Source organism: Lepus europaeus, chromosome 7 (genome assembly GCF_033115175.1).
Source record: "Lepus europaeus isolate LE1 chromosome 7, mLepTim1.pri, whole genome shotgun sequence".
In the NCBI taxonomy this organism is placed as follows: domain Eukaryota; kingdom Metazoa; phylum Chordata; class Mammalia; order Lagomorpha; family Leporidae; genus Lepus; species Lepus europaeus.
The window spans coordinates 21,449,677-21,466,558 of NC_084833.1; the positions used below are offsets into that span (position 1 = coordinate 21,449,677).

Below are 16,882 nucleotides of genomic sequence, written 5' to 3' on the forward strand. Positions count from 1 at the left end.
TTTTAGATTACTTTCTAGTTTCCTGTGGTTTGTCCTGCTACAGAAGCTCTCTTGACCTCTTGACTGCTTATCTCTCTAAACTTTTCTATCTATGATTAGGGACATGACGAGTGTTCTCTAGCATAGTATAAATGTTTTATATCCAATATCCTTTTTATGATTCTTGGAATTTTGGTTGTGCTTACTGCCTGTATCACTTATTCAACAAGTTACATACATATTAGGTGTTGTTACCCTTACGTACTATTACTTCTTAACTACACTGGTTAGGATGGATTTGTGTATTTATGTGTACCTGTGTGTGTGTGTGTACAGACAGAATGAAAATGAAAGCAACTAACTAGCAATAGAGCTTAACCAATGTTTTCTGTTGATGACTTTCATTTTGTTGGTATTTTGATCAAGGCAACCTCACTGGACTGATTGGCTCTCTTTCACATTTTAAGTAGGTCTTCATCTTAAAAGGTTAATGGTGATACAATGGCTTTGAGTCAAACAGTAATAACAGCCCAATTCTAGCTCCCATGGAAAAGGAGAAAAGAATAAAATTCATAAATAAGCATATAAAGATAGCACTTTAGGGAAATGGAATGATATCCATGGAGTAAGTAAGTATTCCCAACAAAATATGACTTCATAAACATAACACTCAGACTTATAAAGACTTACAAATTATAGTCACAAATTATAGGAATCAAATAAGGAAGGAATCGAGGTGGGAGAAAGGCAATATTACTCTCAGATATGCCAAAGTTTGTAAGAACTACAAGAGACCAAGAAAAAGACCTGAACGTAGTCCACATTTTCAAAGATATCTCCACGATGGTAGCGCACAGGCTGGTCCCACTGGCAATGTAAACTATGCTGCTGATTGACCAGACGGCAGATCTGATGGTTTCCTGGAATGACCAAGGAAATCAGAACAATGACAAGAAAGATCAGCAACACCAACAGCTTTTCTTAGCTTAAGTCATTTAGTTTCCATCTTGTATCCTTCAGAGCGTAGTTGAGTTATTTACATAGGGAAACAATCACTAATGGTAAATTGAATCATTCTAAGAAGTCCAAGTTTCTACATATAAAACAAAGCTGCCTGACTAGCAAGTACATTCTATGATTACAAATTTTATTGACAGTACGGGAGACTTCTAAGAGACTGTGGCCACCTCTCTGGAATTTCCTTTATAGAGCTCATAATTCTGTTTCAAATTTACATAAGAGAACTCAACTTACATTTCAGTAGAGTTTCAACAGTGGATAATTCCAAGGACTGAACATACTCTTTATACTCAAAATAGCAAAGAAAACTTATTAGGGGGATTCTAAAACGGACTGTAAATGGTCAAAACTAAAGTTCAAGGTTAAGAGGTTTCCCAGACCAATATATTATTTAAGGGAGAAGGCTGTAATTTAGGGAATTCTATTAATTTATTCTCTGATGGCAACCTGTCAGATCTGCTCTCTTGAGGTTTAATTGGAATTGAAACATCCTGGATATAACCAAATTCAATGGTCTCCTGGCAACCCCAGTTCCCTTAGATCAGTGGTTCTCTTTTTAGGTCACAAATAATAATGGCTATACACCTTCTTCCTCCTCGCCAGAACTGCACATATGTGTATTCTACAAATAATGTTGGACAAGATTTCAGAACTCTCTGAACTAACCCATTGACTCAGGTTAAGAATTCCTACTCACTGGGGCTGGCAGTATGCATACCGGTTATGCCACTGCCAGCATCCCATATAGGTGCTGGTTCAAGTTGCAGCAGAAGATAGCCCAGCCCTGGCTGCTGTGGCCACTGGGGAGTGAACCAAAGGACAGAAAGTCTCCTTCTCTCCCTCATCCCCATCTCTCCCTCTCTGTAACTCAGCCTTTCAAAACAAATAAATCTTTTTTTAAAAAAGAAGACAAAAATAATTCCTGATTAAGACATATCTACAATTTCAGTTTTAAAATACTATTTGTTATTTAAAAATTTATTTCAAATTTATTTGAAAGGCAGAGAGACAGAGAAACAGATAAACAGAGAAATCTTTCATCCACTGGTTCACCCAGCAAATGCCTGCAACAGCTGGGGCTGGCAGGTCAAAGTCTGAAGCTCCTTCTGTGTTTCCCATGTGGACAGTAGGAACCCAAGCACGTGGGCCATGACATGCTGCTCAGGGTGTACATTAACAGGAAGCTGGAATTGGAAACAGACCTGGGATTCAGACCTAAGCACTCCAGCACGGGATACAAGTATCCCAAGCATGCCTTAACCGCTGTGCCAAACGCCTATGCCAAACAGTTTGTTTTTAAGGGAGTAAGACTTCAAAAAAGAAAAGATGTTTAGCCATATTGCCAGTGTCAGTCAAAAAGCATGGGCATGTTGTTTCTACTATGTCTGGCTTGTGCCTGTGTGGTGTGAAGCTTTGTTCCCCACAATGTAGTGTTCAGACCAGCAGCAGAGGCACCACCTGGAAGCTGGTTAGGAAGGCGGACTCTCCGGCCCTCCCCACAAGACCTACAGAATCAGATCCCTCATTTTCCCAAGATCTCCAGGACACTCACGTGCACAGTGAAGCTGGAGAAACACTAATGCAGGGCACAGAGGACAAACACCTGGGGTGACTCCTAGGCTGTACAGGGTCTGGTTTTTATTTCAAATGGGAATTTAAAAAGCAAAGGGAATCAAACCAGCTCCTCAGGGCTTCTGGTATACCCTCTGTAATGAATCCTGATTTTTAGAACAAGGGAGGGGCTGGCACCGTGGCATGGTGGGTGAAGCTGCTGCCTGCAGTGTTGGCATCCTACATGGGCTCAGGTTCGAGTCCTAGCTTTTCCACTTCCAATACAGCTCTCAGCTATGGCCTGGGAAAGCAGTGAAAAATGGCCCAAGTCCTTGGGCCCCTGCACCCATGTGGGAGACCCAGAGGAAGCTCTTGGCTCCTGGCTTTGGATCGGTGCAGCTCCGCCTGTTGTGGCCAATTGGGGAGTGAACCAGTGGATGAAGACCTCTCTCTCTCTCTCTCTCTCTCTAACTCTGACTTTCAAATAAATAAGTAAATCTTTTTTTTTTAAGATCAAGGGAAGGGGGCCCAGCGCTGTGGTGTAGTAGGCTAAGCTCCTGCATCTCCATATGGGTGCCAATTGCAGTCCTGGCTGCTCCTCTTCCGATCCAGCTCTCTGCCATGGCCTGGGAAAGCAGCAGAAGATGGCTGAAGTGTCTGGGCCCTGGCACCCACATGGAAGACCTGGAAGAAGCTCCTTGCTCCTGGCTTCAGATCAGTTCAGCTCGGGCCGTTTGGGGAGTGAACCAGTGAAAGGAAGACCTTTCTCTCTCTCTCTCTCTGTCTCTATTTCTGTAACTCTGCCTCTCAAATAAATAAATAAAAATCTTAAAACAAAAAAATAAGATCAAGGGAAGTCCTAAACACAACCGTGTATTACGTTAAGGCTACCCAGAAGCTCTGGAAGTAAAGCATGCCAGGGTGAAGTTCCTAACTTGTTTTCAATGACTTGGAGTCACAACTTACCTAGTTGTGCCTCTTTTGCCATCTGAGTCTCATGGATGATATTTCTTAGAATTTGCTCCTCCTGAATCAGCTTGTGTTTTTCTAGGATTTCCTGCTGTCTCAGGTAGTGGTCATGCTGCTTTTGATACTCTTTCAACTCATTTAGTGTTCTCTGGAGGGATCTTAACATTTTTTAATATCAGGAAAAAGAGCTTTAAAAACGTGAATTTTTTTAAAGTCACTTAAATCCATAATTTTTGTGGTTCTCAGAAATAACTGCTAGGTTTTTCCTGTTTACTTAACATTCAGTCCTGGACTACAAGCTTAAGAATAACATGATTAAACAAATGCCATTCTTTTATTGCACCTGAGGGTAAAAATTTCGATGAATGTAAAATTCTTCTCTTAAATATACATTATCTTGACATCAAATGGTATGTTGGGCTCTTCGAGTGCCATAAACAGTATATCACAAAATCCTTTAAGTCTTTTCCTATTGAACATGTTTACTTCCCTCAACAAAATGTGTGGTGTTTCCACTGATACTCAATGCCTTTCTGGAATCCTTCCTCCTCTTCAGCTTTTCCTTTGATTCCGCCTTAGGACAAGGTTAAGATTTGGGGCTACAGTACCTTGCTCTCATACTCTAGCTCCTTGGTTTATAAGATGGGAAAAACCAAAGAACCTTTGCTTGGAAAGGAATATTTTTTTGTCACCCGATTCTAATAAATCAGCTGCCTCAACACATTTAGTGAGGCAGCCTTAATACCTATTACATAGGTAATAACAGAACACTCAGTTTGTCTTATTAGCTATTACACCATAACATATAGGAATCTTAGGAGTTACCCAAATTGTCTAAGAGGGCATTAGTTCAATCCTTAGAACATAATATTGGACATTCAGCCAGGGCAAGTTCTGATCAGGTATAACAGAAACTAGTCATAAAGAAGCAAGCTGTCACTCTTTCTTTTTTCTATATTATGCTTTAATAGGTTGAAAAATAGGCAAATACAAAAGTTCAATGAGTCTACGTCTACATTTAATTCTCTAATAACTAAAGCAGACTCTATTTGGAGATATGAGCAATTCACTTCTGAGTTATGTGAAGTTCCTTAACTGGGCCTAATACTTATGGGATCAGGTATTTTATAAAGTATATTGCAAAGACCAAGTACAACAAAATTCTATTATTGTGCAATTTAACACACAAATCTGATTAAAATGTTGGCGAAATTTATCAGTGCCATGTGACTAATATAACAGCAGCCCAATCATAGGAACCAAATGGGAAGAATAGCAACTATTACATATACATGTGGTTTTTACTATGAAAATAAAAATGAAAATCACAGAGTAAGTATCTTTCAGCCTTCCAACCCCATCCAGTTTCACAGAAATCAACAAAGGTCAAAACTGTGAAGACGTAAACGACAGCTTTTATCACAAACATCCTCTAGACTGTGGCATCCCTGCCATTAAAGAGACTTCTCTACACAAGCACTGCATTGTGCGAAACCACCTGAATCTGCAGAAAGGGGACAGGACTCAGCCAAGTGGAGAGGTTTCTTTCTTAATTCTAATGATGTAATTAAGATTGATACCACCCTCCACAGACCTAACCTAAGGTTTTAGGGTGCCAGTACTTCAGAGAAATTTTTTCTACCAGTTACCTATGTTGAGCCTCCAATTTCTGTTCCAGTTTTTGCTGACACAGGACAGCATGCTTTCTCTTTATAGCCTGCTCAAACCCAGGTTTGGCCTGCAAAGCATGGTCATAACAGAGCACTGAGTGGTTATACTCCCCAAGCATCTGAAGAGACAAAAACAAACACACACATATGCACACACACACAGGGGAAGAAACATTAGCCATGGCCCAGTTGCACAGCTCCAAAACCCCTAGCGATTTATGAATTCACACCTGTATCTCACAGTGAACATTATTTGGATTAGCCAAATCCCCACAGGATGAAGGCATAGCATAGGATGATTTAGTTAGAAGGGTTTGCTATCCTTAAGGGATGTATCCTATACATCCAATCAATTTAATTATTTTCCTTTGTTGTCAAGAGGCTAGAACAACTGTGATATATTATTGTGCTGAGATTTCTTTTCTTCCCCCTAATTTCTTCATTAAAAAAGGTAACATTCTACTAAGGAAAAAATAAAAAGAAAGAAAAGTAGCAACTGGTACGACTCATGAAACAAAAAGTAGTATTTACTGCATATATATTCCCCAAAGTGTAATAGCTGGTGAAGAAGTCACTGTCAACCAGGGCTGCGTGGACCACGACGGCAGCGTCAGCAGAGAAGTGTGCTCTGTGCAGAACGTTCGCCAAGTTGACCAGGGCGATGTCTTTATTGTGCCTAAGAGCAGAGACGTGAGAAGACGTCAGGGGAGAAGCACGTGCTCCCTGTATGTGTAACTAATTGACAAGGAAAGGCGACAAAATTATCGTGCTTGGGAAATTAACTGAATATGCTTTCAGGTAGAGAAAACCAATGCCTTCTTGTGTGTCCTTTCTTTAACAGTCCTGAGTTACGAGGAAAATCAGGAGGTCTAGAAGAAAACTCTTACCTGGAGGAGAAGTGAAGTGCTCGCATGGCGCATTCCACTACCTGATACGGCTCATTCTTTATTCGCCAGTAAAATGAAGCCATATTATACAGTACCCAAGAGGAAGAATTCTAGAGATTAAACAAATAAAGTGATTATCAAACACAACAATGTTCAAAATGAGCACCACTAATACTCTGGCTCTTCTGAAACTCAAGATAAGGAAGATCAAGACTAGCTGTAATAACAATGCGAAAGACCAAGTCCAGATGCACCACATCTGTCAAAAGAGTCCCCCAGCCATCAGCTGGGCAAGTGCATTAAGTGTAATCCTCACACAGAGATGACACACGTCCAGGCTGTCATTCCAAGGTGGAAACCAAGCTCAAAAGCCCACCAGGAGGCCACAACATAACTTCCTGGGCCCTATTCAGGACTTTGAAAGTTTAGAGCTGACATACTGAGAAATGCCAGGGGCTCCAACACAACATTCCTGACACTTTTTATAAGGTTTTTTTCTTTATGTAATATTTGAGTGAAGGTACAAACTTAAGGCAACGAAAGGATTACTTCTGTAAAATATGCATTTTTTTCATTTTTCTCATGTGTTTAGAATTGAAAGCATACCTTCAAGCTGTTAAAAATTAAATCTTTAGAATATAGTAATTACATGTATTATATAGTCAAAGAAAAGTTCAGATGGACCTGCTGTTTTTGTGATTAGGACTTTCTGTCTTCTAACATATACTGAATTGCAAAAGTGGGCCATGTTAAAACTCAATGTAAGTAAGCTGAAACCCATATAAAGCTTTAAACTTTTGCTGGGGAAAAAAATTATAAACTGGGGAAAATACTGGCAGTTTATATGATAGTCAAGGCTTACTATTTGTATCTTTAATATATAAAGAGCTTATAAAAAATCTAAACCTAGGCCGGTGCCGTGGCTTAACAGGCTGATCCTCCGCCTTGCGGCGCTGGCACACCGGGTTCTAGTCCCGGTTAGGGCGCCGGATTCTATCCCGGTTGCCCCTCTTCCAGGCCAGCTCTCTGCTATGGCCCGGGAAGGCAGTGGAGGATGGCCCAAGTGCTTGGGCCCTGCACCCGCATGGGAGACCAGGAGAAGCACCTGGCTCCTGGCTTCGGATCAGCGAGATGCGCCGGCCGCAGCGGCCATTGGAGGGTGAACCAACGGCAAAAAGGAAGACCTTTCTCTCTGTTTCTCTCTCTCACTATCCACTCTGCCTGTCCGAAAAAAAAAAAAAAAAAGAAAAGAAAAAAGAAAAAAAAATCTAAACCTAAACATGAAAAATATTTCTTAAAAAGAGAAATGGCCAAAAACCATGAACAGCAATTCAAAGATATAAAAAAACTAATAAGCATGTGAAATGCATAAATTCACAAAAAAGAGACAAGAAGCTTTCCTTTTACAAACTGGCAGCTATTAAAATATTAAAAAGAATACACACTGTTCAACTTTATAAATTGACTGTAGAAACACTAAGTCACTACAGTTTTCAGGGGACAATCTGACACCACATATGTAAAAACACCTTAAAATGAGATTACCCCCTTGACTCCTACAACACCATTATTCACAGTGTGCTTGATAAGTATAATTAAGGTTTCACTATAAAGATGTGTAAAAATAAAAATCCAAAGGAATATACAAACCTGTTTTCAAGTTATAACTTTACCTTATCTTTTACAGATTTCTTTTTTTTTTTTTTTAAGTTTTTTTTTTTTTTTTGACAGGCAGAGTGGAAAGTGAGAGAGAGAGACAGAGAGAAAGGTCTTCCTTTTTGCAATTGGTTCACCCTCCAATGGCCACTGTGGCCGGCGCATTGCGCTGATCCGAAGCCAGGAGCCAGGTGCTTCTGCTGGTCTCCCATGCGGGTGCAGGGCCCAAGCACTTGGGCCATCCTCCACTGCCTTCCCGGGCTATAGCAGAGAGCTGGCCTGGAAGAGGGGCAACCGGGATAGAATCTGGCGCCCCAACCGGGACTAGAACCCGGTGCGCCGGTGCCGCAAGGCGGAGGATTAGCCTGTTAAGCCACGGCGCCAGCCATCTTTTACAGATTTCTATAAAGTCTTATTTTTTTTGCAACCAATTATTTTATTTTATTATTATTTTTTTGACAGGCAGAGTGGACAGTGAGAGAGAGAGATAGAGGATAGAGAGAAAGGTCTTCCTTTTTGCCATTGGTTCACCCTCCAATGGCCGCCGCGGTAGGCGCGCTGCTGCCGGCGCACCGTGCTGATCCGAAGGCAGGAGCCAGGTGCTTCTCCTGGTCTTCTACGGGGTGCAGGGCTCAAGCACTTGGGCCATCCTCCACTGCACTCCCTGGCCACAGCAGAGAGCTGGCCTGGAAGAGGGGCAACCAGGACAGGATCGGTGCCCCAACCGGGACTAGAACCTGGTGTGCTGGCGCCGCAAGGCAGAGGATTAGCCTATTGAGCCGCGGCGCCAGCCCACAACCAATTATTTTATTTTAAAAATAGCTAAATCGAGGTGCCGGTATTGTGTCATAGTGGGTTCAGCCTCCGCCTGTGACCCCGGCATCCCATATGTGCTCTGGCTCAAGAATCAGCTGCTCCATTTCTGATCCAGCACCCAGCTAACGTGCCTGGGAAAGCACTGGAAGATGGCCCAAGTACTTGGGCTCCTGCACCCATGTGGGAGACCCGGAGGAAGCTCTTGGCTCTGGGCTTCTGGGTTCGGCCTGGCCCAGCCCTGGATGTTGCAGCCATTGGGGAGTGAACCCATGGATGAAAGACTTCTCTCTCTCTCTCTCTCTGTCTCTCCTCCTCTCTTTGTAACTCCACCTTTCAAATAAATAAATCTTTCAAAAAAAAAAGCTAAACTGAATTAGAACAGTTTATGTTTTATAAAACAGTCATTTTAAAAATCATTGTTTTAAGGATTAAAATATTAAGTACATCTTGTATTATTCATCCTTGAGTATTCGATCTTCAAAGAAAGCATGACTGTGTGATGCAATTAAAGATTTTAGCACAATAAGCAGATCAGCTATAAACTCTTGACTACTTGAAGGTGGTCAAGGGATAGCACCTTCTTACATGACTTGGGACTAAAGTTTCAGTCTTCTTTTTGATAGCTTTTTGAGAAACTTTTATCTATTTTTTTAAAGGTTTTATTTATTTGCTTGAAAGGCAGAGTTACAGAGAAGAAGAGGCAGAGAGAGAGAGGTCTTCCATCTGCTGGTTCACTTCCCAGATGGCTGCAATGGCTGGAGTTGTGCCGATCTAAAGCCTGGATCGAGGAGCCTCTTCCATATCTCCCACGTGGGTGCAGGGGCCCAAGGACTTGGGCCATCTTCTACTGCTTTCCCAGGCCATAGCAGAGAGCTGGATCGGAAGTGGAGCAGCCAGGTCTTGAACTGGCGCCCATATGTGATGCTGGCACCACAGGTGGCGGCTTTACCCACTACGCCACAGCGCCTGCCCCAAAGAAAGCTTTTTTTCCAAATCAACAAATGTTTTATTTTCTCTTATTTTCAGACTATGTTGTGAATTAGAACAAGAAGTTCAGTTAAAAATTTGATATGAAGGTTATGGTAAGCAGAATAGTCTACATATTATAGCATATTAGGGCTAAGAGGAGGAACATTTATATTTATTTTCATTTTATGTGAAAGACAGAGACACAGCCAGAGACAGAGAAAGATCTTTCATGTGATGGTTCATTCCTCAAATGCCTGTAACTCTCAGGCCTGGGCCAAGCTGAAGCAGGAGCTTGGAACTCAATCCATGACTCTCAAGTCAATGACGAGGATTCGAGTACATGGGCCATTATCTGCTGCCTCCTAGCAGGCACATTAGCAGGTGGCTGGAATCAGAAACAGCTGGGACTTGATGCCAGGCACGCTGATGTGTGGTGTGTGCATCCCAGCAGGGATCCTAACTGCTATGACAAATGCTGGCTCCCAAAAATATATATTCAAAGAAAAATCTTTCTGTGAAATTTCTCATAAAATCTCCCCCAAATCTATAATACTCTGAAGTTATTATTACTTATTCTTTCCCCTGAACACACTTTTTTCCTTGGCTCCTGGGGTACTGCACTCTTTAGGACACTTTTCCCCCTCTCTTCTGGTGGCACCTGCCCCCATTTGATAGGTATATACAGGACTGCAGGATTTAGACTGACTTCTTCCCAAACTTTACCTTCTCCCACATGCCTTTATCCTGCCCCATGGCTTCTGACAATCCCTACTTAACAACTATTCTCTATCACGCACCCAAGCCTCATCCCCTGGAGTTCCTGACTCATATAATAGATATTTCCAATTAACATGGCCAAAACAGAGCTCTCTTTTCTCCTCTCCCACCCCAAACCTGCTGCTCTTTCAAGCTGCCCAAATTCAAAGTTTGGGAGTTGTCCCTGGTTTGTGTTTTGCTCTCATTCCCTACATCTAAGTCATCAGTTTCTCAATTTGTAAACACATTCTGAAATAGTCCCTCTGTTTCCACTGTCAAGTATCAGTAGTGCAAACTGTGTTCATCTCTCCCTTCTAACTGGTCCATTTCCAGCTGTGGCCCCCTTCAGTCACTTCTCAATACAGTGATCACAGTGAGCTTTTTAAAACATTGACTGAATTACATCACTCCTCTGCTCAGTCCACCTAGGACAGAATCCCAAGTCTTTTTACCGTGACTTTCAGAGCCCTGCAATGACCTGGCTCTGTCCTATTTCTCTAGCTACATTCCTTACCATCTTTCCTCTTCCTCATCAGGCTCCACTTACACTAGACTGAATCTGATTACAAGCCACAAGTTATGGACTGAAGGTCTGTGTACCCCCAAATCCAAAGTACACATGGATCTGTGAAGAGGACATAAAGGTTGACCTTATAAGGAGCAGGAGCAGCAGCAGCAGCAGCAGCAAAAGCATCTCTCATTTGCTCTTCAATGTGTGCATACAGAATAAGCCATGTGAGCCCATAGAGTGAAGTCGGCCAGCTGTCTACAAGCCACGAAGAGGGTCCTCACCAGGAACTAAATTATGAGTGCCTAGATCTTAGACTTCCCATCCTCCATAATTGTGGTAAACATATTTATGTCCTTCAAGCCACCCAATCTGTGGGTTGGATAAATACATATTTGGCTTTTCTCCCAGGTTCCTGCACACAGCTCCTAAAACCCATAGAATCAGAAGAGTGATGAGTACTTTTGTATGTTCATGAGAAGACTAGAGACTGGGGGCACCCAGACAGCTTTAGGATAGATGCTGGTTCCAGAATAACCAAGCCATGATTATAGGGTTGGAACTTTCCCCCTCTGGGGAGCAGAGTAGGGTGGAGACTGAACTAATCACTAATGGCCAGTGATTCCAGGTGGTGGAATCTGCATTAAGCCCCCTCTCTGACAGAGTCTGGGGAGTTTCCAAACTGGAAAACTCAGCCAGGTGCTGGGAAGCGATGTGCCTGGGGAGGAGAGGGACGACCTGTGCATCTCTCGCCTTCAACTGCTCCTGAACTGTACCTTTCATTATAAACTGATAACAGTAAGTATAGTGCTTTCCTGAGTTCTATGAGCTGTTCTAACAATGATTAAACCTCTAATCCTCCGCCTTGCGGCGCCGGCACACCAGGTTCTAGTCCCGGTCGGGGCACCGATCCTGTCCCGGTTGCCCCTCTTCCAGGCCAGCTCTCTGCTGTGGCCAGGGAGTGCAGTGGAGGATGGCCCAAGTGCTTGGGCCCTGCACCCGCATGGGAGACCAGGAGAAGCACCTGGCTCCTGCCATCGGATCAGTGTGGTGCGCCGGCCGCAGCGCGCCTACCGCGGCGGCCATTGGAGGGTGAACCAACGGCAAAAGGAAGACCTTTCTCTCTGTCTCTCTCTCACTGTCCACTCTGCCTGTCAAAACAAAACAAAACAAAACAAAAAACAAAAAACAATGATTAAACCTAAGGAGCAGGTCACGGGAACTGCTCCGACTTTATGGCTGGTTGGTCAGAAGTATAGATGGCCTTGACTTTGCAACTGGCATTGGAAGTGGGGCCATTGTGTGAGACTGAATTCCTATCCTGTGGGATATGTACTAATGCCGGTGTTAGAAGAGAACTGAATTGTAGGGCACCCAGTTGGTGTCTGGGGAGCTGGAGAATTGGTTGGTGTGAAGAAAGAAACCTCACATACCTGGTGTCAAAAATGTTGTAAAGTAGAACTGACTTAGAGTGGTATTTTGTTAACAGCCTAGACAGATTAAGATGTGACTCAAGTTCATTCAGGCAACAGGGACTTCCCTGGCTCAGAACACACTTGTCTGATCTTTGTGGCTTGGTTCTTCCTTGTTATTCAGACGTCGGGTTCAATTTCACCTTTCCAGAGAGGATAACCCCAATCGCTCAATCTAAAGTAGCCACCAGTAGCACTCTGTTTTAATTTTCTATAGAACACTTACCACTATGATCTACTCTCAACTAACCATCCTCTGCAGGATACTGTACAATCTTGGGACAGTTTTCCCTTATTATTCACCAAGTTCTGGGAATGTAAATGTTTTATATTACCTTTGGAAAAACAAGATGAAGATGAAAACTTAGCTACAAAAATCATCATAAAATACTTTTGAAAGTCAAACTACTTTCTTACTCTTATTCAAAAATTCCTCTCTTGATATACAGAGTTATGTATATGGATAAACTATATATTGATGTAATTAGGCATTTTATTTAATATCACTATAATTAGTACTGTTTAGAAACTAACCTGCATTTTATGAAACTCCTTATGCACACAGAAGAGCAAAAACCATTTTCTAAATTCCCATGTTATCCTGAATGATATATTTAAATTCTTGGGTCCTGTTACAGAATTCCCTATTTCATCTTTTTAAAGTAGATGTTTCCTTAAAAGAAAATTATAGAAGATTTTATTGCTATTGGTAATTTTTTTGGTTCAGAGAACAGTGAAATTTGTATTATGTGTAGATATATCAAAGACACTAAAATGCTAACTCTTGTTCTACACTCAACATATATAATCTAGCCTATAAGCCTTGTTGCTTTTATCAGTTTATAATTTGTTTTTTCATTAGTTAGTTCAAACAAAACTTTCAAACCTCTTTCCTTGGCAAAGGAGATTATCTATCTGTGTTTCTCTCTAGCACTGAATTATATTGTTTATAGCAATGTAATCATAATTTTGAATCATACTCTAGAATTAGGCAGGTGTTTCTGAGAGGAAATTATTTTCTGCTTATATGGCCTCTTGGTTCTTTAAGCCACTGATGACTCACCTTCTGTAAACCTTCATGAATGAGGTGACCAATGTCATCTATATTCCTTCCCAATCGCTTAGATAAATATGTGAAGACAGGATCGTCTTTAGGCAACAGAGGTGCAGAAAGATTAACTCTTTCTTGTACACCCTAAAAGGAAGAAGAAAAAAAAAACTGAAAAAAAAAAAAAAATAGTGAAAGACCACAAGTAATTTTGGGTCTTGAAACATTTATTTTGAAGGCATTTTTATGTCTGTGACATTGTAAGGCTGTTTTGAAGCAGAGAAGAAAAACAGTTTTCATAAACAAGAGACCAAATGAAAGAAAAAAGAAAAAAACCCTCAAGTTCTCTACTCACCCGTAAGTGTTGAAAAGCATGTATACTATAAGGAAGTTCGAGGATTTTAGTACAATCAGGTTGCTCAGGGTCTGGAGGGACAGGAGATTCTGTGTCTATATAATCTTCAGGGCTAAAATCAAGAAGCAAGGAGCAGTGAAGAATGCAAGGTGAGGCTACACAGTGCCTTAGGAAATGTCAATATTCCCCATATTCTTATAGAATCTCCATTTTATAACTAGGGTTGGTCAACATACATACCTTTTCACATAGCTGCAATGAGGAGTCAATATTTTGGAAATTCAAATTATAGAGAAGAAGTCAAGAATTAGAGAGCACAGTTTGGTGGATGAAAACCATCTATATGTTTTAAGTTGTACTTATTTGACCACCTCTGAGAAACATTTTTTTCCACGTTTCTTGGTCATTTTTTAAAGTATCAATTGTTCAATTTTATACTGTGGTATTAAGTATGCTCATGTATTTTAAGCTTTCAAATTCCAATCAGCATACATGGTTGAAGATCTGATGACAGATTATTTCCCACTGACTTCAGAAAGGCCTGTTTCAGAGAAGCACCTCCTAGTGGAAAGTGAGACTCTTTACCTGATGTCTTTGCTCTCTAACGTTACGTATGTGCCATCGTACAGATCCAGGTCCCCGAGGGGCACCTTGGCTTTGATGCAGTCTGGATCTTCTTTGTTATGTCTCTGTTCCAGTCCCGTGTCTCTGTCCTCATTCTCTTCTATGTGAATTTTTTGAGCAACTAATTGCTTCTGTTGAGAAAAAAATAAGGACAAGATGCCTCTTGAAATACTTCAGGCCAAGTACGAGTGAAGTGAAAGGAGAATTTTATGACCGCTGAAGAAGTCAGAGAATCCTCTATGAAGGAACACAAGGACTCTGAAAATGTTCTGAAGGTTCTCTACAAAGGTGTTCACCCACAGAAAGTAACAAAACACAGTACCTGGAATATCAGCATACAGGTACAGTTGTAATAGGATTTCTGACTATGTTTAAAGTCTGCCTACAAACTTGACTTCTCAGGCACAGAATGACTGTGCAATTAAGACACCCCAGGGAAGGGCAGTTAAGATGCTTCTTGGGATGCCACATCTCATCTCAGAGTGCTTAGGATTGAGTCCCAGCACCTCTCCCAACTGCAGTTTCATGATAATGTGCACCATGGGAGTCCGCATATAATGGCTCAAGTAGTTGGGTCCCTGACACCCATATGGGAGACATGGACTGAGTTCCTGATATCTGGCTTCAGACTGGCTCAGATAGGGGATTTCTATTCCAAAGAACAGTAACAGAGGGGCCGATGCTGTGGCACAGTGGGTTAAAGCCCTAGCCTGCAGTGCCGGCATCTCATATGGATGCCGGTTCATGTCCTGGCTGCTCCACTTCCCATCCAGCTTTCTGCTATGGCCTGGAAAAGCAGCAGAAGATTGCCCAAGTCCTTGGGCCCCTGCACCCGCCTGGGAGACCTGGAAAAAGCTCCTTTGGATCAGCTCAGCTCTGGCCATTGCAGTCATTTGGGGAGTGAACCAGCAGAATGGAAGGCCTCGCTCTGCACCTCTGTATTTCAAATAAATAAAATAATTCTTAAAAAAAAGAAAGAAAGAAAGAAAGAAACAGTAACAAATAGGGGGTTTCTCTTCCAAAGAAATACTTTTTAAAAATATTTTAAAACGAGGGGCTGGCACGGTAGCGCAGTGGGTTAAAGCCCTCACCTAAAGCGCCAGCATCCCATATGGGCGCTGGTTCTAGTCCTGGCTGCTCCTCTTCCGATCTAGCTTTCTGTTATGAGTTGGGAAAGCAGTGGAGGATGGCCCAAGTCCTTGGGTCCCTGCACCTGCGTGGGAGACCCAGAAGAAGCTCCCGGCTCCTGGCTTTGGATCAGTGTAGCTCCGGCCATTGCGGTCACCTGGGTAGTGAACCAGTGGATGGAAGACCTCTTTCTCTTGTCTCTACCTCTCTCTGTAACTCTGACTTTCAAATAAATAAAATAAATAAATAAATAATAAAATAAAAGTATTTTAAAACAAAATAGAAAACGTCCTGGAATTGTCCAAATCCATCAGGTTGTTTCAGTCCTTTCAGGTACACAGCACGTTACTACTGTACTTGGGTGTTCCAGGTGAATTTCTGACACACGTGAAATACAGAGGAATAATATAAATATTCATGTTCCTATTATCTATATCTCTCATATGCTATATTTTACAATACTTGGTTCAGACTTTTTTTTTAATACAAGGACAAAAACAATTGAAGCTTCTGTTTACTGGCTTTTACATTCTTCTCTCCCTTGGAGCTGGCGCCTGTGGCGTAGCAGGTTAGCGCCCTGGCCTGAAGTGCAGGCATCCCATATGGGCACTGGTTCAAGACCTGGCTGCTCCACTTCTGATCCAGCTCTCTGCTATGGCCTGGGAATACAACAGATGATGGCCCAAGTCTTTAGGCCCCTGCACCTATGTGGGAGACTGGGAAGAAGCTCCTGGCTTTGGATCGGTGCAGCTCTGGCCATTGTGGTCATTTGGGGAGTGAACCAACGAATGGAAGACCTCTGCCTCTCCTCTCTCTCTGTGTAACTCTGACTTTCAAATAAATAAATAAATCTTTAAAAAAAAAAAAATTCTTCTCTCCCTTCAGAAAGTCACCACTACCCTGAATTTGTTTTAGGAATCATTTCCATGCATATTTCTAAAAATGTTACTGTAACACCTTACTCCCTTAAAATATTACTTTCATTATTATACATGAATCTAAAATTAACATAACATTGCTTTCCCAGTTTCAAAACTTTACATAAATGATATATCACATCAGCTTACAGGTTTCTAATTTTCAAATTTCCTAATTTTTTTTTTTTTGATAGGCAGAGTTAGACAGTGAGAGAGAGAGAGAGAGAGAGAGAGAGAGAGAAAGGTTTTCCTTCTGTTGGTTCACTCCCAAATGGCCGCTACGACTGGTGCACTGCGCCGATCCGAAGCCAGGAGCCAGGTGCTTCCTCCTGGTCTCCCACGAGGGTGAAGGGCCCAAGCACTTGGGCCATCCTCCACTGTCCTCCCGGGCCACAGCAGAGAGCTGGACTGGAAGAGGAGCAACCAGGTCAGAATCCGGCACCCCGACCGGGACTAGAACCCGGGGTGCCACCGTCGCAGGAGGAGGATTAGCCAAGTGAGCTGCGGTGCCAGCCAATTTCCTATGTTCTTGAGATTTATCTACATTGGCCAGTACA

The 16,882-nt window shown here is 42.2% G+C and overlaps 1 protein-coding gene across 3 annotated transcripts in view; it reads right to left on the reverse strand.

Annotated features, from left to right (window-relative positions):
* TTC17 (tetratricopeptide repeat domain 17) overlaps positions 1-16,882 on the reverse strand; it is a 150,517-nt gene that overhangs the window by 101,571 nt on the left and 32,064 nt on the right. For all 3 annotated transcript variants that reach the window (XM_062196281.1, XM_062196280.1, XM_062196282.1), the window contains exons 3-10: positions 14,242-14,411; positions 13,657-13,768; positions 13,317-13,448; positions 6,077-6,186; positions 5,721-5,865; positions 5,169-5,308; positions 3,517-3,677; positions 787-899 (exon numbers count right to left, since the gene is read on the reverse strand). In XM_062196281.1, the coding sequence (XP_062052265.1) occupies positions 787-899; positions 3,517-3,677; positions 5,169-5,308; positions 5,721-5,865; positions 6,077-6,186; positions 13,317-13,448; positions 13,657-13,768; positions 14,242-14,411 (1,083 nt within the window). The remainder of the gene's footprint in view (positions 1-786; positions 900-3,516; positions 3,678-5,168; positions 5,309-5,720; positions 5,866-6,076; positions 6,187-13,316; positions 13,449-13,656; positions 13,769-14,241; positions 14,412-16,882) is intronic.